Source organism: Natrix helvetica (assembly GCF_964273705.1).
Source record: "Natrix helvetica genome assembly, chromosome: 6".
NCBI classification, from domain to species: Eukaryota; Metazoa; Chordata; class Lepidosauria; order Squamata; family Natricidae; genus Natrix; species Natrix helvetica.
In genome coordinates this window covers 30,065,247-30,090,528 of record NC_138553.1, presented here as the reverse complement: position 1 = coordinate 30,090,528, position 25,282 = coordinate 30,065,247, and the positions used below count along the sequence as shown (strand labels likewise).

Below are 25,282 nucleotides of genomic sequence, written 5' to 3'. Positions count from 1 at the left end.
TTCTAGGATTTCATTGAAGTCTAAGATTTGGGATGAGGCTTGTTTGGGAGGTCATGGTGAAATTACAGTGAGAGAGACCTAGTATCTGTTTCAAACCATTGGAAACATGGAGGAAGAACTACTATCGCCTCCCTGCCAAATACCACCTATTCTTACTCTTAAAGGTTTGGGATTTCAGAAATTCCCAACTGCAAAAGAGCAAGTTAGCTAGCCTAATGATGAGCGTGGGAATAGAGAAGACACAGGTGCTTTCTTTTCTATACCTGTATTCTCCTGAATGCACATGCTCAGAAGCACACTCACACACAAAACCACCATAATAAAAACATAAAAATCATGACTAAGAGCTCAAGGTGTACAAAATGTTTTGGGAAAAGGGAGAAGGTGGCTGCTGGTCAGTCCCATTTGTTCTTTGTCACCATTAGTTTCAATGGAAAACCCTGGAACTTCCCACCCACCCACCCGTCCTTGTCCCCAAAATCTTCCACAGTAGAAGATCAGCTGCAAAGGGTTTTGGTTAAGCTGCTCCAGGTTTTTGAATTGAAGAAATAGAGAGGGAGATGTGAATTTCTCAATTACTAACAAGATGTTCAGCAGCCACCAGCTGGAGTCACAATAACTGCTTGAGATTTCACTTTATGACGCTGGCCACCACGCCTCCGGCCACCACCACCAGCCTTTGCCTGGGGAAATGGGGGTGGGGGAGAGGAAAAAAAAAACCAAGTTAGAATAAGGTGGACAAGAGATTTTGGATGACCAAAGAAATTGAAAAAAATACACAAATGCAAGTCACAGTGTTGGGTATTGGATATGTATAAGCCCCATGAACAGCATCTTCCATCTAAGCCTTCCCAGTCCTATTGAGAAGAGGATATCTCCCTTATGCTTTCTTACAGTCATGATGGTGGGGTATTCTCTGTTGTAACTGCTAAGAGGCACAAGCACTGCAGCAAAATAAAGTGGGCATGGAGCATTTCCACCATGAATTAAAGACCAGTAGTACAAGAGTATTTGATTATTGGCAACCCTAAGGTGACCGGTATAATTTAGGTCTTATTTGTGTATTTCTCTTTCCATTGTAAATTCCTTTGAAATTTGTGACAAAATAAAAAACAAACTATAAATAAAATCAAAGAATGGGAAACGAGAAGATAATAAAACATATTCATAACAATTCTTTCTGAAGGCTCCTGAGAATTCCATTTAAAGATTATAACTCCCTCCGCAGCCTGGGCTCCTAAGGCATATAAGCCATAGTAGAGGAAATACCTTATTTCCCTCTTGATTGTGGGATTCTTCATCCAATGCAGGCTGAAGGAAAGCATTGGGAAAAGAAAAGCAGAGGTAAGCTGAACACAGGACAAACAGATAACCAAGACAAACAAAAAACTAAGCTATGGACAAAGATTGAGAGAATGAAGGGAGCTGTGTTCCGATTCATCTGGAAAGCGCTAGACAACAACACATGGCAGAAGACAAAACAAAGGCATACACACTCACACAGGTCAAAGGAAGAAAGGAGATTGACATGCTAGATAAAATGACTGCACCTACAGAGCACAACTATGTGAATTAAGGAGCATTGCTATGCTAAAGCTCTCAAGCTTTTGTCAATTTAACAAGTTTATGCTAACTGTCCAAAGTTTACAATGGCATCTTAACAGTTAAAGTGCAATAGAATACTATACATTCTGCAAAGGAAAACCTCACCTCACAAAACTGTAAAAACCCTTCCTGCAGAAGCAGATGTTTGAACTGGAGGCATTTTATGCTTTCAATGTAAGTCAAGGAAAGCTCCATAATTGAAGAGGGAGTTCATTCTACACTTTGGGGCTCCCTCAGTAAATCCTTACTGTATTAATCCACATCATAAAGATAAATGAAGCAGTTGGATCCACAAACTGGAAAAGAACTGCAAGCTCATGGGGAAAAGATTTAACATAACGCATGAACTATTAAGCAGGACACCTAAACCTGAGGCAGAGAAATGGCTGTTTCACTCTGAAATAAATAAAAAGCTTACAATGTTCACTATGGGATGGATGGAAAATAAACTTCCATTTAAAGGGAAACAAAGATACAAGCAGTTTCCTTGGCTACAAGATTGTGCCTGTGTTGGGACTCATTTTTATGATGTAGTCATACCAATTCTGGACAGAAAAACAACTGTGAACACACAATTTAAAAAATGAACATACTATATACCCTGCTTGGTTCTTTTCTTTTGACTTAGCAGGGAACAGGAATCAAGATGCAAAGGTTTGTTCAATGAGGCTTAGTTTAAAAAGGGTTTTCTTAATATGAACTCAGCCAAAATCAGAGGAGGAGAAACGGTGGTTCCTTTTAAGGTAAAGCCTGGGAAAGATATGATGGCATTGACAAGGGTACAAAGGCACTGCACCGGACACAATTACCTGTGGTTGTTGAGCACCAGATGGCGCTGAGGCAACTGTTGCCAATGAGGTTCCATCCTCTGCCACAGGGGAAGTCAGCACTGCTATGCCAACCTGGGCTCCGCTCTCTTCGCGCTTGGTCAAGGGTCCTTTTTTTGTAGACTGCATCTTGATTTGCTGGGGCTTCGAGTTCATGGGAGAATTATTGGTGGTCTGGAGTAGCTGTCAGTCAAAAACAGATAACCAGAATCAAGATCTTTGCTGAGTGTTGGGTTTTACTTTAAAGCATAGAATTAACCCAGCAAAGTTGATGTGACTTTAGTTAGATACATAGAAAAAGCTAAGCTCTCATCTACAACTCCCGAAGCAGGAAGAAACTAACGTTTTTTATTCCAGGTAATAAGGAATAAGCTGATAAGGAAAGTCAAACATTATATAAAAGAGAGGTATTAACAGCGGAACAATATTTAAGCCATTTCGTTGAACATATGCTTCAATTTATCTATTTGAATGATATATAAAATTATATTCTGATTTGGCAACCAGGACCTTCTGAATTTGCCATGCTTAAAAAAGGATAGTTGGTACACACCACATTTGTAAATATGAGGGATCCATTGGAATAATACCTTCATTCCAAACAAGCAAGGCTTAAAGGACACAGAACTGTAAGTGGGTTTGTAAGCCTTTAGAAAATATGAGTATTGCAGCAATATTTAATTTCAATGGAAAGAACACGGATGCAGGGCCTCTAAGAAGATTCAATTTTGGATGGGGTGAAAATTCTAGAAGACACTTGACTTGTTGTGGCAACTCTAAAAAAAGAAAGGACCGAAACAGCAGAAATAGGCTCCATCCTTTTCTCACTTACTTACATTGCTGTTCTTTACTGAACAACAATGCTCAAATTTGTTCTAGCTACCTGGGCTGAAAAGTCTGAAAAATGGGAACAGAACCATCTTAAGTATAGAATTTGGGGTAAAGTTAATGCCATCCAACGCACTGTAACATTTAAGAAAATATATAGATACTGGAAAATAATAATTATCAATTATGTACCCCAACAGTAAGTAGCAACAGGTAGTAACTGGCAACAAAGCAATACACTATTTAATCAATGGAGAAATTATGCAACTGCATTTGCCAATCTCTGAAACTCCTTCCCATCCACTATTACCTTGGTGATAGTGCCGACCGCTTTGGTACGCCCCTCACGAAAAACTAGCCGCTGGTCTATGTGCAAGTACTCAGGAGTTTTGATGAAGCGGAAGTGGACAGTGGCTTTGTCCCCAGTGCGTAGGCAGTCTTTGTCCATGCTAAGGATAGTGGCTGTCTGGCGAATGCTACCACAATGTACTAGAAACAGAAAGAATCTCACTGGCACTCAGAATATCACCAGGGAAACAAATATCGGCAACACACATGGATGTTATTAATTCACCACACAAAGAAGTTCAATTTCCTCTGTTATGTATATGGATCTCAGACTAACCGGAAGAACATCAAAACTTTATTCTTGTTACTTTCCCTAGTCAGCCCAAATTTTCCTTGCTCACTGGCATTCTTAAGCAGTGAGGGATTCCTCCAGTGACAAATCTGAAGGCTTCTCATAAGTCATGCTTTCCTCAAAAACCTCTATCTTGTAAGATACAGGTAAAAAAAAAAATCACATGCAGTCCCTCCCTCAGCCCCACCCTCCCAATCATCCATCAAACCTAGCACTAAAATGGACTTTCTACAGTGGTGCAAGTCAAGCACTCTAGACATGGATCACCTAACATCTTGATGTTCTTCTGGCACATTCCAAAAGTTTCACAATAAATAGTACTCTTTTGCTCTTTGTTGGTGCTGTCCCCGTAAGTTAAAGATGCAAAATATTAAGAGCTGTACCTGGCCTTTTAATGTCCCGTTTGAGGAGGGAAGGATTCAGTTAATAGCAATACTCTTAATCTATTTTATAATTTTACAATTTACAGGGCAGATGGGACTGCAATAAGAGCTTCAGGAGCAGAAGATAGTCTTGGACCTATGTTGTAAATTCCTATTCTTATGGAGAATAACCACTACCATTTAATATTTCAAGCTACACTGCAACAAATATATATAAAAGACACAGAAAGCAACTCCACATACCCATTGCCTGATAACGTGGACTGATAGTGGTAGGATGGTGGAGTACCAAAATCTCTGCTTCAAATTCCCAAGAAGCTTGGGGATTCAACCGAGGTGATACCATCACCATGCCTTTCCTGATAGAGGAGCGTTTAATCTGGTAGTGGAATAATTGAAAGGGAGTTATCAAAATTAAAAGTAGGTTCATTGGAAAATAAACATACTTCTGTGGCATGTACATAAGACTACACCAGCTCTTTAAATACAACCTCTTTGGGAAGCAGTAGGATGTCCATCTATCCAACTAACCAAGCAGGAAACCATTCCAAAAAGAATAACTTAAGGTGGTGGTTTGGTCAAACTCATTTACTAATAAGCAACAAGATTTTCAGAAATGATTTGCCATTATTTTCTTTTTAGGATTGAGAAAGAGTGGCAGCCCCAAGGCTTTATGCCTAAAGCAGGACTAGAATTTATAGATTCCAAGTTTCTAGCCTTGTGCCTTATACTACTATACCAAATTAGATCTCTACATTTACTTATCTGGGACTAACTCCAACCGAACTCAATTTATTTCCTAAAAAATTAGATAGGATTAACAAGTAGAAAGGAGATTATGGAAGAAAATTAAAAAGGACTGCCCGTTCCTCACACATATAAATCTCTCATCATATTTTTCATTAGCTCATTCCCAGTGGAGACAATTTTGGTGTGTAATTGCAGACAAAACTCGCTATACCCTAGCCTTCCTAAATATACGGACCAAGGATTAAAACCTTCTTAACCCAGAATGTATTTACTTCTGGATACACATGTTTACCACTGCATTGTCAGACACCGAAAATAAATGCCTTCCAAGAAAGTACAGCCATAGCAAGTTGGCACTCACCTTTTTCAGAGCAAAGGAAGCAGTCTGACCACCCCGCACCTCTTTGACTGGCATCCGCTTCCGATGGATGGATTTCACTGCAATAGGCAAGAAGTTGCCTAGCGGATCTGGGCCTAGAAGCAAAGTGTCATTTAACTTGATGAGGCCTCTCAGAGTTGTCCCAGACACCACTGTTCCAACACCCTATTTCAGGAAGAAAGTAAAAAAGGAAACAAGCGAATCGTGTTAGGACACAAATAGCAGAATTCCTTTACTTTTCTCATTTCTGAAAAAGTTGAGAAAAACATTTTTTTCTAGAATACGTCTGCTTACTGGCACAGAATAAGTATCATCTATCTGGAATTCCGCAGGTTCTTCCTCCCGGTAACTTGTCCTTGGAGATAGGAGATTGAGAAACATCTTCAGCAACTCCAAATTCTCACCCGTGACATTGGAAATCTGGAAGATTGGGCACATCCTAATGGGGAAAAAAGATGATTACAAAACACATTACTGAGGACTCTTTACTATCTTATTCTTCATGTTTGGGACATCTCTAGATGATATAACAAAAAGTGAGAAAAAAGTGCCCTGCAACAGGACTTCTTAAAGTTTGCAATTTTGTGGTCCCCCAAGGTAGAGATGTGTAATTATAGCCCATTTATGTTCCGTGGACCTCAACTCTCAAAATTATGGGATCTGAAATCCACATGTAATAAAGGGGCCATACTTGCCCCACACACACACCCTAAGGTGAATTAGGATTGCTCTATGAATAAAACTAATGATTTCATTGGATGTAGGGTTGGATTTAAAAAAATACCTCTTTTGTTACATATTAATTTATAATCTGTGGCCCTTCAAGGGTTACTGAACTTCAAATTCCAGTAGCTCCAGCCTGTTCAGTCAAAGATAAAGGATTATGGGCACCTTCCATTCCCCACCACCTAGTCAGAGCTGAAGAAGCTTCTTGGATGAGAAGCGAAGCGTCTTCAAAGAAAAACAAGAAAGTCCAGTTGCCTCTTAGAAAAAGCACCTTTGGGACAAACATGACCTGGATAATTGAGAAGCTCCATAGACATGTGCACAACATACTTTGGTAATATCAGAAAGGCCACAAGCTGCCTGCTGCAGAAACAGCATCTTTCAATTATAAAATTCAAATGTTTTATTCTGCAAGGAAAGCACATTTATTCACTCACCCTTATTTACCTCGGGTCAAATTTCCAATTTTTTTCCTAGTAGAGGCAGAAGTGGCTTAACTGGATATCTCTCCAATCTCTATCCCAAAACTTTGACAGGTAGCCCAACCAGGGTTATTACAACTCATTCCTGCCTTCTTAGCCTCAACTGAGGCCCCAAATAATCTCTTCCCAGCTTTTGCCTTGCAGGAAGAGCCTGCTCCCCTCACACAGCAGGTCTCCCATCACCAACACAGATTCCATGCTCACACATTTCCACAAGCCCAGGTTTTGGAAGACTGCTTGGAATGATGCTAAGTTTTTTTTTCCCTCTGGGGAAGATCAAATAATTTCACATTATGGTTTCCTTGCCCATGAATGGAGGAAAACCAAAAGTGACATTTTTTCCCTTCAATTTCCCTATAAGCTTTTCCAAAGAAAAGCTTGTAGTACAGATGACTTGCATCAATCATACATTTCAACCAATCCAAAGTTGAGACAGTGCTGCAGCTGGCTTGCATCACTTCACTTTGCTCCTAGTGTGACAAGCTGAGATATTGCCACCACTGCCTTTATCCTCTCTTAGGTAGTGAGGCTACTAGCAGGAGCTGAAGCCCCGCAAGCAGCAGCAAAACATGGCAACAGGAGTAACTGCCTTCTCTCTCTCTCCAGAAGCCAGACTATCTGCTGCTCAGCTGCTGGAAATACAAGTAGACAGCTAAATGGCAACACTAAACAGTACTTCTTGTCCTCCAGATGGCTTTTCATTTACTCTGGCCCAATGACTTCTCCTTGTTATAACTGGGAGAAGGTGAACTCAAGAGAGAAGGGGAATGCCATCTACCTACCTTTATACTTTTGCGTCCTGCCCACCTTTGATCTCCCCCCCCCCCCCCGCCACCAACGCCATCAAGCTTTGTTAAAGGGAAAGGTTGAGAATGAAGTGGTGGAGGCCAGTAAATTAGCATACACCAGCTATTGGTCATTCCAGTGGATTTAGCATTGCTGGAGCTCTGGAACAGCTTAGACATGTGCTTGGACAAGAAAAGAACTGCAGTATTGATAGGGTTAGTTGAGAGTAGGAAAGAGAAAAGAGATGGAGAGAGATCACTTCCATTTGTCAAAATAGTGATAGTTCCTTTATAATTTTGCCAGCGGTACTATCAGTATTGTTCCTCAGCTGACAATACTGTAAAGAGCACAATGAGTCTGATTCAGTTCAAATAGCATTTCAAGTTTGTTCATGAGACTTCCAGAGAATGAGGACCCAATTTGAAAACTCCTGCCCTTCAAGGGACCCCAACTATGGTATTCCTGCTGTTCCTGACATTGATAGTATACTCATGTCATGTAGCATCACATTTCTGATTCAACTAACCTCACTCTGTTTTTAATCCTAGGGCTGGCAAAATAGGGAGCTACAAGTTTAAAAGAAACATCCGCTTCCATTATAGAAAAATGATAAGATTGTGAGGGTCAACGTATATTTGCTTTTTTAAAAAAAATGAATTTCACAGGGCTTTCCCAGAACTCTTTTATCTCTGTTGTAAGTCAGCATATTGGGATTCAGCTTGTTTTCATGAATTACCTTTCAGAGCTGAAATTGGAGGCTGTAACAATAACATCATCTTTACTCTGGACCAGCACGGGGATCTTCCTGCATCCTGGGGACTTCAAAAGTCGTTGCAGGAGCTTCAGAGTTTCTTGATGAACAAAATGAAAATAATTAGGCTTGTTTGTGGCACTTAATTTTGATAGGGCTAGTTGAGAGCAAGAGAGAGAGATGTGGAACAGGATCATCTTCATGTCAAAGCAAGATCCCTTACAATTTTGCCAGCTGGATCATTTGTATTCTTCTTGTTCTCCAGCTGTCAACATTGCAAATAGCACAATGGCTCATATTCAGAGCTAATCAGGTACCATATCAAAACTGTTTAAGAGTTATACAGTAGATATACACTTTAAATTTAAATATTTACATACCTGGAGCACCGGAATTTCAAAATTTATTTAAAAGGAGTGGGGGAGTCTTAAGTAGAGCTAGAATTTAGAAAGTGAGATACAGACTTTCAGTGGGACACTTTAACACCATGGGGTTAAACAAATTAAATTTTAAAGACTGTAGAACTTTGGAGGGACACTTTAACACCATGGATTAAACAAATTAAATTTTAAAGACTGTAGAACTTTGGAGGTCCTAAAACAGTTCCTTGTTCTTGCTTGCTTACAACTTTTATTCTCTATTACATATACCTTAAAAAAATGATTGCCCCCTCACCAAGTACAAACATTTTTAGTAGCTGACCACCTTCTTTAACATTTCAAAAGCTCATTTTCCGTATCTCCTTCTCATCTATGAACAAATTATGAAGACTGGTCATTCAATCTTAATCAGTAAAAGTCCACTAAGAGTTACCCAAAATAACAACATATATATTTCAACTATAATCAAATAAATCACTTTGTATTCCTTATGTTTTAACACAATAATTTGTTTTCTCTAATACAAAGAATAATCTTCCCATTTCTCATCTCATATATAAACAAACTTTTGCCTCCTCTTTTGAACTGTCAAGAAAAATCCTTTAAGAGCTACTAGAAACAGCAACAAATTTAAAATCATCATCTTTAATCCTTTGATTTAAAATTCATTTCTTATCAATTTCACTTTGTCTCCTCTTAGAAACTGCTTTGCAAGTTTAACACATAACATAAGTAACAACGTTTATATTTTAACCGTAATCATGTAAGCCAACTTTAACACCATAATTTATCATTTTCTCTTAAAATACAGACACACAATCTCCCTTCTTCTGATATCTTATCTATAAGCAAGTATTTAAAGCCTCCTCATTCAGTCCTAGTTTTTTACAAAATTAAGCTACTGAAAATAATATGTACTGTTTAAATCTTAGTCTCATAAGCCAATTTTATATTCTTTCTTTTTAATTTTAAAAATCTTGAAGTTTATTCCCTTTAAATAATAACTTCTTTGTTATGAATTTATTGTTATAAAATGAAGAAACTTCATTTCTTTGGGGGGTTTTTACCTCAGGAATTCCTTCATGATTGTAATACATCTCTTGGTAAGTCCAAAATAAGAAAGTTGTTCAAATCATTCTTCTATAATTTATATGTCCCATTTATTTATTAAGACATCAAGGGTTTCATTGTAAGTCCTATATAGCATCTTTTTCCATATCATTCTTGTATCTTATTATTTTTCCATCCATATCCAAAACACCCTAATTCTCACTTAAACCTTCTTCTATCCATCTATTCTTTTAAACCCATTTTATGGTAGCACGAGAAATTTCTGAGTGCACTGTTATCAATTCTTCCAAAGTTAAAATATTTTCTGTTTTGTATTGGTGGGCCTCTTCTCCTTCATTTATCTTTTACTCTTTCTGGTTGCGTTTATCCTCAATATTTTCCCACAAGATTTCTTACACTTAGATTCAAAATCCTTATATATATTGTGATAGCATTTTAAACAATCCAATTAGCTTCAAAAATCGTATTTCCAATCCATCTAGCCCCTCGGTCTGTTTAAAACTTTCCAAAATCAACACAATTACCCTTTTGCTATTTATTTCAGAATTTAAAAAAATAAATCCTCAAATTTACATGAAATTTCTTTCACTATGGGTTGAAGGAGAATCATCCAGTGTGATGAAAGATATTCTGAAGGTTCTTAATATCCCAAAGGTAGTTAGCAAGCCATTTCTTAAAGTGATTTAAGAGAGGAAATGGGTAAAACCAGTGTCCATTTCAAAGTTCTAAACTGGGGAAAGCTAGATTTCACTACGCTGCCAGAACTCTTAACACCCACTGGAGACCACTATTAATGGTTCTCCTTGCAGGCAGCATCTCCATGAAGCACTTGGCAGCATCTTTAGGAAGCACTTGTGGGGATCCCAGGTCCTTCTCTTTATCCAGAATTTCAAGGCTTTTCATTCCACAAAAAACAAAGCTGCCTTCAGTTAGTCACTGCTTCCCTGCAGTCTGCTTTTAACACTCAATATTAAAATGGTAAAATAAACAAAGGCACCAGGAAGCCCAGAATATCCATTTTATCACCATAATAATAATATCGAGAGAGACTAACGGATGCAATTTTTGCCCAGGAGTGGGCAGCCTCATTCATTTGCCAACATAACTGTGAAGGTGTCAGAACGGATCCTATTCCGCTCAGTCTCTTCTCTTAGAAAGGCTCCACTACAGTAAATTCCACACCGAACTGCTTTTGGCATTCAGTGTTCTTTTATACGAAGACAATAGCTTGTCTTTGGCAGCAAAAACAATTTCCCCATGAATAACTTACCACAGCAAGGAATAAGTGGAAGATGCTCTTGTAAAAGACAGGTGTCAAGAACAGTCTATAATCGATAGATTTTGTAAAAGAGTCAAGTTTTAAGACCATTGGTGCAGAGATGGTCTTCTATTTTCTTCACTACCGATTCGGGACCAGGAACGTGCGCACGTCTGGGCATGCACAGAATCCTCTGCGCATGCGCAGAAGGTCCTTGATGACATCAGGGTGGTGGGCGGAGCAGAATTATATGTAAACCCAAGGCTACTTGCTAACTGAAAATGCCTGCTATAGGTGGGATAGTTATGGTTAAATACTTATATGCTTATAACTCATAGATAGGTTATAAGCCAATATAATTATCTGCCAGATTCTTAGTTTCTTCTGGGTTTGCAAAATGCTATACTCATAAATTATGTGTACAAACAGCTCCAGAAGTAAAGCTGTTTATAAACTAGTTATTAAGCAAAATATTTTCCCTATTAAGATCTATCCTCCGTAATTCCAGTTTCAAATATCTAGAAAGAAAAGAACTAATAAACTATCACAACAATCAGGGGGAAAAAATTAAAGATAGTCATGGAAAGGAATACCCATAACTCTTCATCTTACATTATCAAATGGATGGAAAAAAATATAAACTGTATAAAATATAAAATAAATATCTTTCTATCTATGAGACAGAAAGATTTAAACTGGATAAAAAGTGCTATAGATTTGATTTTGTTAAAAATGAATTGGAAATTTCATTATGTGGCAACGATGAACATGTTATCGCTATCAAGAGAGACTTTGGATGGCTGGGTTAATTATTTTAATCCCAATAAAGAGAACAGGAGCTTAAAAACAATACAAATATAAAGGGTTACAGAGCTGACCTTGGAAATACCGTGTTTCCACAAAAATAAGACAGGGTTTTATTTTCTTTTGCCCCACGAAATATGGCCTTGGGCTTATTATAGGGGGAGGGCTTATTGTTTTGGGATTGCCGGGCAGTTGCTCCATTGCAAGCGAGCTCCCGAAGAGCCGGGCACAGCCTCAGGGGCGAAGCAGCCATGAGGTGACCATGCTCACGAGCAGCCGCCTGGCAAACCCCCTCTCCAGCCGGGCAGAGAGCCATTCACTGACCTAGAGAGTATCCCTAAGGCGCCAAGCTACGTGGCACTTGAGATACCCCCAAAATCAGTGTTTGGAGCTCTGCCCGGCTGGAGAGGGGGGTTGCGCGAGCGCCTGTTCCGCCCCCAGCAAGCATTCTTCCCAGCCTCATCATGCCCTGGCCCAGCTCTCCCTGCAGGGCACTGCTGCCGCCGGGCTCCGAGCATAACTTCTTCTCCGGCTTCCAAACTCCAAAACTCAGCTGCTGAGTCTTCCAGCAGCGGCTGCTCTAGGAGTGCGCTCTATGGTTGTGGGCCTGCCAGACAGAGAATCTTCCAGCAGCCAGCCCACAACCATAGAGCGCACTCCTAGAATGGCCGCTTCTGGAAGACTCGGCAGCCGAGTTTTGGAGTTTGGAAGCCAGAGAAGTTATGCTTGGAGCGCCGCCGCCACAGCTGCGGCTGCAGGGAGAGCTGGGCCAGGGCATGGTGAGGCTGGGAAGCATGCTTGCTGGCGGCGGAACAGGCGCTCGCGCAACCCCCCTCTCCAGCCGGGCAGAGTTCCATGCACTGACCTAAGGGGTATCCCTAATGTGCCAAGCCGCAGGAACTGGGAGGCGGGCAGAGCGCCACGCGGCTTGGCGCCTTAGGGATACTCTCTAGGTCAGTGAATGGCTCTCAGCCCGGCTGGAGAGGGGGTTTGCTGGGCGGCTGCTCATGAGCGTGGTCACCTCATGGCTGCTTCGCCCCTGAGTGTATGCCCAGCTCTTCGGGAGCCCACTCGCAAGGGAGCAGTCGCCCAGCAACTCCTCCCTCTGGCCAGGCAGAACGCCACTCCCCAACCTAGCGGTGTCCCAAAGGTGTGAAGCAACGTGAGCGCCTTCCTCCCCCGGCTCCTGCAGCTTGGTGCCTTCGGGATACCGCTAGGTCGGTGAGCAGTGCTCTGCCTGGCCGGAGGGGGGGATTGTCCTGGGGGCTTATTTTCAGGGGTGGGGTTATATTTTTGCCCACGCGAAATATGTGGCAAGGCATTAGTTTCAGGACAGGTCGTATTTTTGGGGAAACACAGTAGGGAAGCAATGAGCAAGCTGTTAAAAGAGACCTGAAGAAAAGATTACACAGTCCTAAATAGGGGGAAATACAGGTAGTCCTCGACTCACAACCATAATTGAGCTCCACACTTTTATTGCTAAGCGAGACAATTGTTACATGAATTTTCCCCATTTTACAACCTTTCTTGCCACAGATGTTAGTGAATCACTGCGCTTGTTAAGTTAGTAATATGGTTGTATCTGGATTTCCCGTTGACTTTATCAGTAGGTGATCATATGACCCTGAGACACTGGAACTGTCATAAATACGAGTCAATTGCCAAAAATCTGAACTTTGATCACATAACCACAGGGATGCTGCAACGGTCACAAGTGTGAAAAAACGTCATAAGTCACATTTTTCAGTGCTGTTGTTAACTTTGAACCATCACTAAATAAACTGTTGTAATTTGAGGACTACCTGTATGGCAAAGAAACTCAAAGTAACCCCACCTTAATTTTGTTTAGGATAAGTTGAGAAAGAGAAATATGCACAGAACACCAAGATTCTGTAATTCAACCTTATGAAAATAAAGAGCAGTCCTAGAATCCATGTTGTATCTATTTTTTAATCTGAATTACCTCAAAGGGCTAATGTCAAATTAATAATTGGCTGTGACTGGAAATTAATATTTTAATATGATGCCACTACTTTCTTTGAAAGCATCAATCACAACAAGAGATAGAAAAAGATCAGAAAAACAAAAACCGAAAAGAAAGCCATTATGGTATAGTGATTGAAGTGTTAAACAGAATAGGGAGACTCGGTGTACTGTTAATGATGTTATAGTTTCTTGAACAGTGAGCCTGGAATTTGCTTTTTTATCCACCTCCCGAGTCCTTCCAAGGATCTGGGATAGGAAGATATTATTGTTTGATGGTGCTAAAGGTATTTTCACAGAATGTAAGCTATTCCAAGTAAGGATGCCTTTTGCAATTGACTGGTGGTGTTGTCAATGCCAATGATGCCCAGGTGATGCTCCAGTTCTTTTGGGATTGCACCCAAGGAGCCTATAACTATTATTATTTACATTTGTATATGACTCTGAGCAGTTCAGCTTTGCCCTCAGTCCTAAGAGCTTTTTGGGTGACTTTGAACTTTTCTCAAGGCTGATGTGGGAAATTAGGAATATTTTGTACCATATATGTAGTGAGAGTCAGTCTGATGTGATTAAGAAACGAGGCTAGAAATCAGAAGGCAACAAATTCAAGTCCCTTGTTAGCACAACTAAGATGAACACAAGAAAGAAAAACTGTTGTAGCAATAACCATTTACCTTGAAGTATGTTAGCCGGACACATATCAATCTTGGTCACCACTACAAAGACTGGAACATTAAGCGCCAATGCCAGACCTAGGTGCTCCTTGGTCATTCCAACAATTCCAGCATTGCTGCCAACCTGTATTAAGATAAAGTTTAAGGAAAAACAACTGTGACTATGATCGCATTAAGCCATGATTTATGGGTGTGCCAAAAAAGACAGGCATAGACATGCACTTCAATCAATCATGTGAGAAAACATTAAGATTTGTAGCAGAGTAAAAATTGATCAAGTTGTCATATGAGAAATAATTTTTCAGTATTAGGAACACCATTTGTGAGGATAATTTGAAAAGCATAATTCAAGAGGAATCTATAGTCATCTTAGGACATGTACCAGATACAAGGTGTCTTAATGAAGTAAATATTCAGAATGTTATCTAAAAAGCATTTTCCTCATTTAAAAACTTCTCTGTAGTATCTGCTCTTTGCGTTCAAGCAATTCCCAAGCTTTCCTTTATTTTAAGATAGGATATGCACATCACAATCAGCACACAAAGACAAAGGGAAACTGCTATTGTTTACTTCCAGGTGTTCGATAATAAGCAACGAATTAGCGAACACCTAGAAGTAAACAAAGTAATAGCCAAAAGTCAACATGGGTTTGTCAAAAACAGATCATGCCAGAGTAATCTTATTGCATTCTTTGACAAAGTGACAAAATTAGTGGACCAGAGGAATGACGTTGATATAGTTTACTTGGATTTCAGTAAGGCATTTGATAAGGTAGATAACCTACTACTAGATAAAGTAGAAGAATGTGGGTTGGACAGCATTACCACCAGATGGATTTGTAACTGGCTGACCAACCGCACTCAACGTGTAGTCCTCAATGGAACTGCATCTACATGGAGGGCAGTATGCAGTGGAGTACCACAAGGCTCTGTTTTAGGCCCAGTACTCTTCAACATCTTCATCAATGATTTGGATGAGGGAATAAATGGGGAACTCATCAAATTTGCAGATGGCACCAAGCTGGCAGGAATAGCCAACACTCCAGAAGACAGGGTTAAGATACAGAAGGATCTCGACAAACTTGAACATTGGGCACTATCTAATAAAATGAAATTCAATGGTGAAAAGGGTAAGGTTCTACATTTCGGCAAGAAAAATGAAACACACAGGTACAGTATCCTTCTTCAATAGTAGTAACTGTGAGAGGGATCTTTGAGTCCTAGTAGACAACCATTTAAATATGAGCCAGCAGTGTGCAGCAGCTGCCAAAAAAGCCAACACAGTTCTAGGCTACATAAACAGAAGGATAGAATCAAGATCACATCAAAGTGTTAATACTACTTTATAATGCCTTGGTAAGGCCACACTTGGAATACTGCATTCAGTTTTGGTCGCCACGATGTAGAAAAGATGTGGAGACTCTAGAAAGAGTGCAGAGAAGAGCAACAAAGATGATTAGGGGACTGGAGACTAAAACATATGAAGAGCGGTTGCAGGAACTGGATATGTCTAGTTTAATGAAAAGAAGGACATGGGGAGACATGGTAGCAGTGTTCCAATATCTTAGGTGTTGCCACAAAGAAGAAAGAGTCAAACTATTCTCCAAGGCACCTGAGTGTAGAACAAGAAGCAATGGGTGGAAACTAATCAAGGAGAGAAGCAACTTAGAACTGAGGAGAAATTTCCTGACAGTTAGAACAATTAATCAGTGGAACAGCTTGCCTCCAGAAGTTGTGAATGCCCCAACACTGGAAGTCTTTAAGAAGATGTTGGATAGCCATTTGTCTGGAACGGTATAGGGTTTCCTGCCTAGGCAGCGGGTTGGACTAGAAGACCTCCAATGTCCCTTCCAACTCTGCTATTGCATTGTATTGTATTGTATTGTATTGTATTGTATTGTATTGTATTGTATTGTAATGCTTGCTTGCTACTGTCATGGAAGAAAAGTCACTGATACAAAAATAACCTAAATCAATTCTAATTACCGTATATACTTGAGTATAAGCCGACTCGAGTATAAGCCGAGACCCCTAATTTTACCCAAAAAAACTGGAAAAAGTTATTGACTCGAGTATAAGCCGAGGCTGGGAAATGCAGCAGCTCACGGTAAATTTCAAAAATAAAAATACAGGTAGATAACAATAAAATTGCTAAAAGTGTGTGTGTGTGTGAGTGAGACAGACAGACAGAGGAACAGAGAGAGGGAGAGAGGGAATCAGAGAGAGACTGACAGAGACGAATCAGAGACGTACTTTTAACTACCTGGCAGCGGCGTTTTGCCTTGGTGGGCTCCTCAGAACATCCCAAGACTTCGGAGGGAAGTTTACAGCCCTCCCTCGGAACGCTTCGGAGGGAAGCTTCTGCAAAGGCGAGTGACAACAAGTCTCCCAGGCTTTAATTTGCCGAGCTGTGCGCGCGCGCGTTTTCCATGGCGTGGAGCAGCGGCGAGATTCTGCGCGGCGAGCGATGATTCCAGGGGCCGTCCGGGAAGATGAGGAACGCGAGGGGGGACCCTGCCCCCCCCACTGATGGCCCCCGGAATCATCACTCGCCGGGAGCGGGAGCGGGCGTGTGGGGATGAGGGAGCACTAGAAACTGGAAAAGCAGTTCCCCGGCGCACACATGGTACTGAATATCCTATCCTATCCTATCCTATTCCATTCCATTCCATTCCATTTCATTCTAATGCAGTATAGGAGATTTACGGTTTGATAAGGTTCTCCTTTTCCCCTAAATATTAATACAGACGAAGCTAGGGTCAAACATTCTGATTCTAAGGGAAAAGAATTCCGGATGGCCCCTGGAATCATCGCTCGCCGCGCAGAATCTCACCGCTGCTCCACGCCGTGGAAAACAGGAGCGCGTACAGCTCGGCAAATTACAGCCTGGGAGACTTGTCACTCGCCGGGGTTATGCAGAAGCTTCCCTCCGAAGCCTGAGAGGAGGGAGGGAAGCGACAAATTACAGCCTGGGAGACTTGTCACTCGCCGGGGTTATGCAGAAGCTTCCCTCCGGGCGCCCGCTTCCCTCCCTCCTCTCAGGCTTCGGAGGGAAGCTTCTGCATAACCCCGGCGAGTGACAAGTCTCCCAGGCTGTAATTTGCCGAGCTTTACGCGCGCGCCTGTTTTCCACGGCGTGGAGCAGCGACGAGATTCTGCGCGGCGAGCAATGATTCCAGGGGCCATCCGGGAAGATGAGGAACGCGAGGGGGGACCCTGCCCCCCCCACTGATGGCCCCCGGAATCATCGCTCGCCGCCCAAAATCTCGCCGCTGCTCCACGCCGTGGAAAACAGGCGCGCGCGTACAGCTCTGCAAATTACAGCCTGGGAGACTTGTCACTCGCCGGGGTTATGCAGAAGCTTCCCTCCGAAGCCCGAGAGGAGGGAGGGAAGCGGGCGCCCGGCACACAGAAGAGCCGCATTAAAATGTTTAAAGAGCCACTTTTTTTTTTTTTTGTTCACTGGAGTATAAGCCGAAGTGGATTTTTCAGCCCAAAAAGTGGGCTGAAAAATTCGGCTTATACTCAAGTATATACGGTAAGTTACCATCACAAAGTTTCTTTTTTGCTTTTCAGGTATAAGGAAGAATGTTCAATAAGCCAGCAGGACCCAATGTTTACATGCTTTACATGCATTATCACTGATGTCTTTGAGATTGTTCCACATGGCAAAGAGATATTTCTATTAAGTTTACATTTTGCATTTGAGCAGCAACTTTCATACATATTATAAGCTGCCCAGAGTCATTCTTGATAGCAAAATGAGAGACATATAAATTAAACAAATAAATAAAATACATTCTGTAGAATTCAAAAACAAAGTTGGGCTGAGAAATATCATGTAAAACCAAGAAAAGCCACAAAACAGTTTCATGAGCAGAAGACAGATAACTGAAGTTCCCAACATTCAGTTTGGTAAAAACAGTTTTAGTATGTAAATTCTACCATGTTATTATTATTGTTGCTGTTGTTATTATTACTCTTATTGCTGTTATTTATAATATAAATTATATTCAACTGTTTGTTAGTAAGTCAAGTATGTTAGAAGACTGGAAGCTGATGTCGCGGTGACACGACAACCATCGCCGCCGAAATTCCAACCGCAGGATGGTCCAACTGGACCTAAACCGTCCCGAAGAGAGGGTGATAGGAAGGGGCATATCCTGTCGATCCCAGAGACACCCGCAAAGTCTCTGGTCATCCAGGAATAGTCCATTTGTTAATAAGTCAAGAATGTTAGAAAAGGGCTGCTTTACCACAAACCCCTTCCCCTACAATTAGCATTGCTTACCATTAGCATGCAAAAATCAGGGAGATGCCCTGTCATGCCAAAGACTGTAGTCTTCAAGTACTTCTCATGCCCAGCCAGGTCAATGAAGGTTATGACTTTTGTTGATTTCTCACAAATTTTGGTCCACTCCAAACTCCCACCATGGCTGTCAGGCTTGTTCACAACGTTGCCTTCGCTGTCGAAGCCCAAGATGTCATTGCCCACACTGCTGGTACGGCCTGACTCAATCTCATGCTTGTGGCGAAAAAGTTTTTGCCGAGCAAAACCACGTCCATTGTCCAGTTCACCATGGGTAAGAACCCCCAGCAAAGTGCTCTTCCCAGCATCCACATTGCCAACCACTGCTACCCTACAGGAAGGCAAAAGAAAGTGATAAACTTCTTGACTTCAATGCAACAATTGGAATCTATTTCCTTCTGTCACTAGAGAATGAAAATCAGCAGCATATTCAGAATGATGCAATATATATTTTAAGAGCTACTTCATAAGGTTCCAATCACCAGTTTCTACATCACATAAAATATAAACAACTAAGACTAAGAGAAGAGGAGAAAAAAGTCACCAGTGCCATTGTTAGAACATTGATGTCTCATAAGGATGTGTACAATGACATAATTAGTACCAAAATTATTTCCCAAACACCAGTGTCTTCATTCAAACCTAAATCCAATACAATGAGAATATCCTAGGGTTACAATTTCTCTCTTACAATTCTTCAGAGCTAGCACAACTGCTAAATGCTACCATGTCTTATGCTGTAAGTAATGTCTGCAGCATAACATAATGTACAATGAGATACTGAAATTTATCATTCCGTAACAGTTATTTATTGCATTTCCATCTTGCTTTTTCTCACCAGATTATTCCTCTAATTTTATCCGATATCAACAACTATGAGGTAGATTGAGATGAGCTGAAGTGATACAACCAAACAAATCACCAAGTGACTTTTGTGAATCCTTGACCCAATTTCTATATCTTAATGCCTAACTCTACTACTGCCGAAAGTGGATATGGGGAGAGATGGGGGAAGAAGAAATTTGAATCAAAGCTTGATTCAAATATTTATACATTTGAAAAAAGTTAGCCAACAAACTCCAACAACTTGAATATGTCCATCAGATCTGGAACCAACTTCAAAGCAGGAAACTGAGAATTCAGAAAAGCATATTCCCTTTTGGAAATTAGATATTCCTGCATGACCCTTCCCAATCTGAATCCTCCTGCTAGCAATGTTGGACTATAATTCCCATTATTGATTAGGCCAACTGGAAGTTATATAGGTAGTCCTCGATTTATGACCACAATTGAATATGACTTCCCCATTGACCTTACTTGTCAGAAGGTCGCAAAAGGTGATCACATGGGCCTGGGACACTGCAATATGAGCCAGTTGTCAAGCGGCCAAATTTTGAACACATGACCATGCAGATGCTACAATTGTGAGAAAAATGATCATGTCACTTTTTTCAGTGCCACTGTAACCGCCAATGGTCACCAAATGAAAGTTGAGGATACAACTCCTCCTAAAGGCTATAGGATAAAGAAGACTGCTGTCATAATGTAGCAAACCATTGTGCTTTCACAGATACTGAATCACTAATATAATGGCCAAATCCTTAACCAAGTTGGATTGTTTTCTTTCTTGACTGCCCATTACACAATGTGAATATATCAGTACACATTCACAGAGCCCCTGCTGTATACAACTGGCACATGGGATGTTAGTTCTATACCCATCTGCAAATTTTCTACACTGACAGAGTCACAATCGCAACCTGAGTGAAAATATCCCTTATAGATGCCCTGCAGATCTTAAGAGCATCTCAAACATGCTGTCTTGACCCTTCAATTAACTAAGATTTTTTTTAAAAAAATTAAAATGGATCCAATGGAGTGTTATACTCATTAAGGAAGCTCTCACTAAATGATTTGCACAGAACTAGCATAGTCAATCTTTGCTTACCTTAAAAACTAAATGGATCAGACTTATTTAATACTTGGTTGGGAGATCATCACAGGAGTCCAAAACTGTCGTGGGAAGACAATAGCAGCCCAAAAAGTAAGCACTGGTGAACCACTTCTATATTGTGACCAAGAAAACAACTTGCACACATTCATGAAGTCTCTAGAAATCAATCTGAATTTATAACTTTACCTTTTAATGTGTACATCAACTTATGTGTTTTAAAGATACCCCACTAGCCACATACATTTTGGAAACGAAGGGTGAAAGAGACTGTATAAATAGCATTTGCCAATGAATTGCAAGTTAGAATTGAGTTAGAGAAAATTCTTAACTACATTCCAAGTTCCTACTATATTTCCATAAAGCTAATAAGAATGGCATACGTTTTGCATCTTGATACTCACCAATTACTATTAAACAAAACTGGAAAAATATTTCCAGTTCTTAAGCGTCAGGATCAAATTTCAAGAGCTGCTATGTGCCAACTGAGTAAAGATAAGAAAAAGGTGAACAACTTAAGACACCAGCATCAACTTTTAATCTGAAAATCCAGATTCATGGAATGCTTCCAAATGGGTTTAAACTCTCATCATGAGCATGTTTCCATGACCTGTTTCATACATAATACTGGTTTGTTGAGTGGCTGAGCTCAGCAGAACACTATACCCAAACCAAGTAAAACTATGTTTTAGTTTAATATGCCGTGTCTGTCCACAGTAAAAAAATAACAGCATAAATGAATAAGACAGTTTAAATCAACCCTTTAAAAGTTAGTTGAAAGTAGTTAGTCATAAAGAAAGTAAATGTTTGCCTTTTCTTGGATATGAAAAATACAACTTGCAATGTTCTAACAATAATAACTGCCATTCAGACACTTCTTTATAAGAATATATACTCTTAGTCCCAACCATAAGTTTCTATGCATAGCATGAAAGGAGAAAAAAAATTAATTACACCAAATTACTTCCATAGTCAAACCAGAGTTACCAGCTTTCTGCCACTACTAGTACAAGCTGCAGCAGCAGCAGCTATCATGTTGACTAAGCAAGCCTCCACATCTCTTCTTACCTGACCTCTAGGAAATCGTTGTCACCCACACGTTTCCGCACCAAATAATCACGTACTTTGCCTCCTGCTTCTTGGTGCTCTCGCAAGAGAATTACATCAGCGTCTATTTGTTCTGCCATGCTCTTCACCGTAGCATAGGAGGCTTCCATGTCTCCATCACTAAGCCCATAGTCAGTCCCATCTGATGAAGCATTAGGAAGGAAGGAATTTATTATAACAGATTTAAAGGTACTTTGTCCCTCCTGGTCTCTTAACAGACTAGCCAAGGGGGTTCTATTATTTTAAAAAATGTATACTTAAAGGGCATTGATTAAAACAGGCAAAATGATGGTAGAAGAATAAAAACTCAAATCTTATTTCAAATGCTTATAGAGTCGTTTGACAGTGAGGTGCGCAGCATATACATTTAATAAATAAATGAATAAAAGTATATCAAAACAATCTGTAGGACATGGAGATATGTGACCTGGGAAGGGTAAGTGCACATTTCACTGATATAACCTGCCACCCTTTCCTTTTTCGTCTATCTTTTCTACCAGCAGAATACTAACCCATCCAAACACACCTAGCCGTATATATATGCAGCCCTTGTTTATCTGATGTATCAGAGGGAAAAGGAGTTTAGAGACTACGTGGAATCCTAAATTACAGATTGCACCCTCTAATTGGGCAAGGAATACCTTCTGTTATTACAGGTAGTCCTTGACTTAAAAGCATTCATTTAGTGACTTTACGTTCACTGAAAAAGTGACATGATCATTTTTCACACCAACGACTGTTGCAGCATCCCCATGGTCATGTGATCAAAATTCAAATGCTTAGCAACTGATTCATATTTATGATGGTTGCAGATGGTCATGGGACCATCTTTTGTGGCCTCCTGACAAGCAAAGTCAATGGGGAAGCCAGATTAACTTAGCAACCATGTTAACAACTACAGTGATTCATTTAACAACTGTGGCAAGAAAGGTCATAAAATGGGGTAAAAATCACTTAACAAATGTTTCACTGAGCAACATAAATTTTGGGCTCAACTGCGGTCATAAATCAAGGAGTACTTGTATTGTTTTTATTTTATATGGCTATTCTGAACATGCTTTATCAAAATGCAACACATTACTTCTATACATTCACTGTTCATAAAGGATAGTATTCCAGTTTTGTTCAGGAAGAAAATATGAACACTTATGATGTGATTAATAATTAGTTGGCACTGACAACTGAAAACAGTGCTTGTCATTATGGTGTGATTTAGCACTAGCTAGAGGTGAAAATGAGGAAAAGACTAAAGTAGATATTATATATTAGCCTTTCTTTTTCCTAAACATAATGAATTGATCTACTTCTGCAAAACTACTATTTCTTAAAATCTCAGCATTTGGCATTGAAAAAAACCATAGAGTACTTACCTGACCCTTGACCAATAACATAGATGGTCTCTCCACATCCTTCATCTATCCTCTCCCACATCTGTCGGAGTAAACTATCATACTGTTCGGATGTTGGGCTCACCATTACTAGCTAAATGGAGAGAGTAGGCATTTACTTCTTATTAACTATTCAAACAAGTTATTTCTCTTAAGATAGATATTGTTTTAATCAATTACACACTGATTAAATCAAACAATCAAACAATACAGCTAAAACAAAATTCAAGTAATATATCACAAGTTGGTTTCAGAAGGAAGAAAATAAATGATAAAGAATAATAGTGATAAAACAAAAATACCCAGCTATACTACTTGATGAGGAAGCAATATTATATCTAAAATTGACTTTATTTTCAAAGACTGTATATACGCTATTAAGAATAAGTGCTGCTTCTGACATGGTATAATATCCAGAATTTTATCATGCTCCACAGGATACATAACCATTCCAATACTTTAACAACAGTTTCTATTTACCTAGATCTGCAAACTTCACTACAGCACAGCAACAGAAGCCTAATCTGTCAGTATCTGGTCATCAGATTACACGACGAGTGAAAATTGATCAGATTCCATCTCTCTCCAGTCCATCGCATAACCATGCCAAGCAGGTTAACAAACAAACACTGAGGTGCTATCACAAGTTCTTTTTTGATCAGAAAAATGCAGTATTAAAATAGTTGGTACCCAAATGTCTATACGCATAACTTATACCCCAACTTTAAAACAACTGACAATGAACATATAAGAAAAAATAAATAAACAAGGTAACTTATTCTAAAGATGTTTGCAGAAGAATTAAGTCCCACTTTTTCCTTATTTATGGAAAAACTCATTCAAAACTATCCCAAACATGTATTAACTTTCTGAATCCAGACACGTGCCAAGGGTGAATGCCACGTACTCCGACTCAGATCCCGCGAAGCACCCTAGATTACACCCTCGCGGGTATTTTCTTTCAGAGACACAGGTTCTCACAATCGTTATCCGCGACAAGGTCAGCAGCTGCCAACCTTTCACCATCTTCTCCTACCTAGCCAATTCATTTACAGTAAACATTAGTGAAACGACCCCGAATGAAGTTCCCCAAAGGACTATCGGAACAAGGGCCGACCCGGTGTGGGAACGGTCCTTGCAAGAGAGGGAACCGCTTCAACGAACGACCGAGACGGCCAAAGGAGCGCGACCCGGAGCAGTCACAGCCGACCTCACCTCCTCCGGCCGTCTCAGCTCTCGTTCCCCAGTCCCGCCAGGCCTACCTTACTGGTAAGATCGAGCTCCGGCTCTCCGTTGAGCAGCTCGCCGTCCTCGCTGCAGTCGGCTTCTGGGACGCCGCCGTGAGGCCTAGAGAAAGCCGCCACTGTCCCGCCGTGCGCCACGGGCTCTGGGGCGAACATCGAGGCCGGCACTGGCGAGCCCCCCACCGGAGAGCGACTCCTTTCCGTCGCCATCTTGGCAGTGCCAGCCTCCTTCCCCGGCCTCATTAGTATAAACCCCGCCCACTCGCGCGAAATTTACTTTCGAGGAGCCAGCAGGCCTTCTCTTCAGAGTCCACCCAAACAGGTGGTTCCGTCATTGAGCCCTCCGCCCACCAATCAGGGAGCAGAGCCGTCAATAACCTTTACCGTGTTGCTATGGCGACCGCGTTAGAATCGATTAATATGTATGAGCCCCGCCTCTTTCCAATATTTTCTTTCCGCTTCTTTTCAGGAGCTTTGAAGGAGAAAGCGAGGCGGGCGGCAGCGGCGGGCTTGGTTTCGTTTATGAATGTCGCCTAGGAACTCGAGAGAGGCGCCTGCTAAGCCTGCCCTCCTTGGCGGCTGGGACAAACATAGAGGCTTCCCAATCCTGTTTTAAAGGATTAAATTTAAAGAAATTCTGGGAGAGACTGAGCTTTTACCAACCATTGGCCGTAGCTTACACCGAGCCAGTTAGAGGAGAAAAGCGTCGATAAGAAAGCAACCTATCTAAGCTGCATTCTACTGCATTCAGTTTGGTCGCCACGATGTAAAAAAGATGTGGAGACTCTAGAACAGTGTTTCTCAACCTTGGCAACTTGAAGATGTCCGGACTTCAACTCCAGAAATCCCCAGGGGAGTTGAAGTCCGGACATCTTCAAGTTGCCAAGGTTGAGAAACACTGCTCTAGAAAGAGTGCAAAGAAGAGCAACAAAGATGATTAGGGGACTGAAGACTAAA

At 40.8% G+C, this 25,282-nt stretch overlaps 1 protein-coding gene across 2 annotated transcripts; it reads right to left on the bottom strand.

The window, feature by feature from the left end:
• Positions 1-229: 229 nt before the first annotated feature.
• GTPBP1 (GTP binding protein 1) lies at positions 230-24,572 on the bottom strand. Of its 2 annotated transcripts, XM_081958814.1 has the most exons (13): positions 24,344-24,572; positions 23,064-23,175; positions 21,655-21,835; positions 18,618-18,966; positions 14,328-14,451; positions 8,143-8,257; positions 5,707-5,851; positions 5,395-5,577; positions 4,527-4,662; positions 3,571-3,749; positions 2,415-2,615; positions 1,270-1,311; positions 230-683 (listed from the first exon to the last, which is right to left on the bottom strand). In XM_081958814.1, exons 1-13 carry the CDS (start codon positions 24,566-24,568, stop codon positions 591-593), a joined length of 2,085 nt encoding a protein of 694 aa, XP_081814940.1. In that variant the 5' UTR covers positions 24,569-24,572; the 3' UTR covers positions 230-590. The 2 variants fall into 2 exon arrangements, with proteins under 2 accessions (XP_081814940.1, XP_081814941.1); XM_081958815.1 differs by lacking the exon at positions 1,270-1,311.
• Between the last annotated feature and the right edge of the window lie 710 nt (positions 24,573-25,282).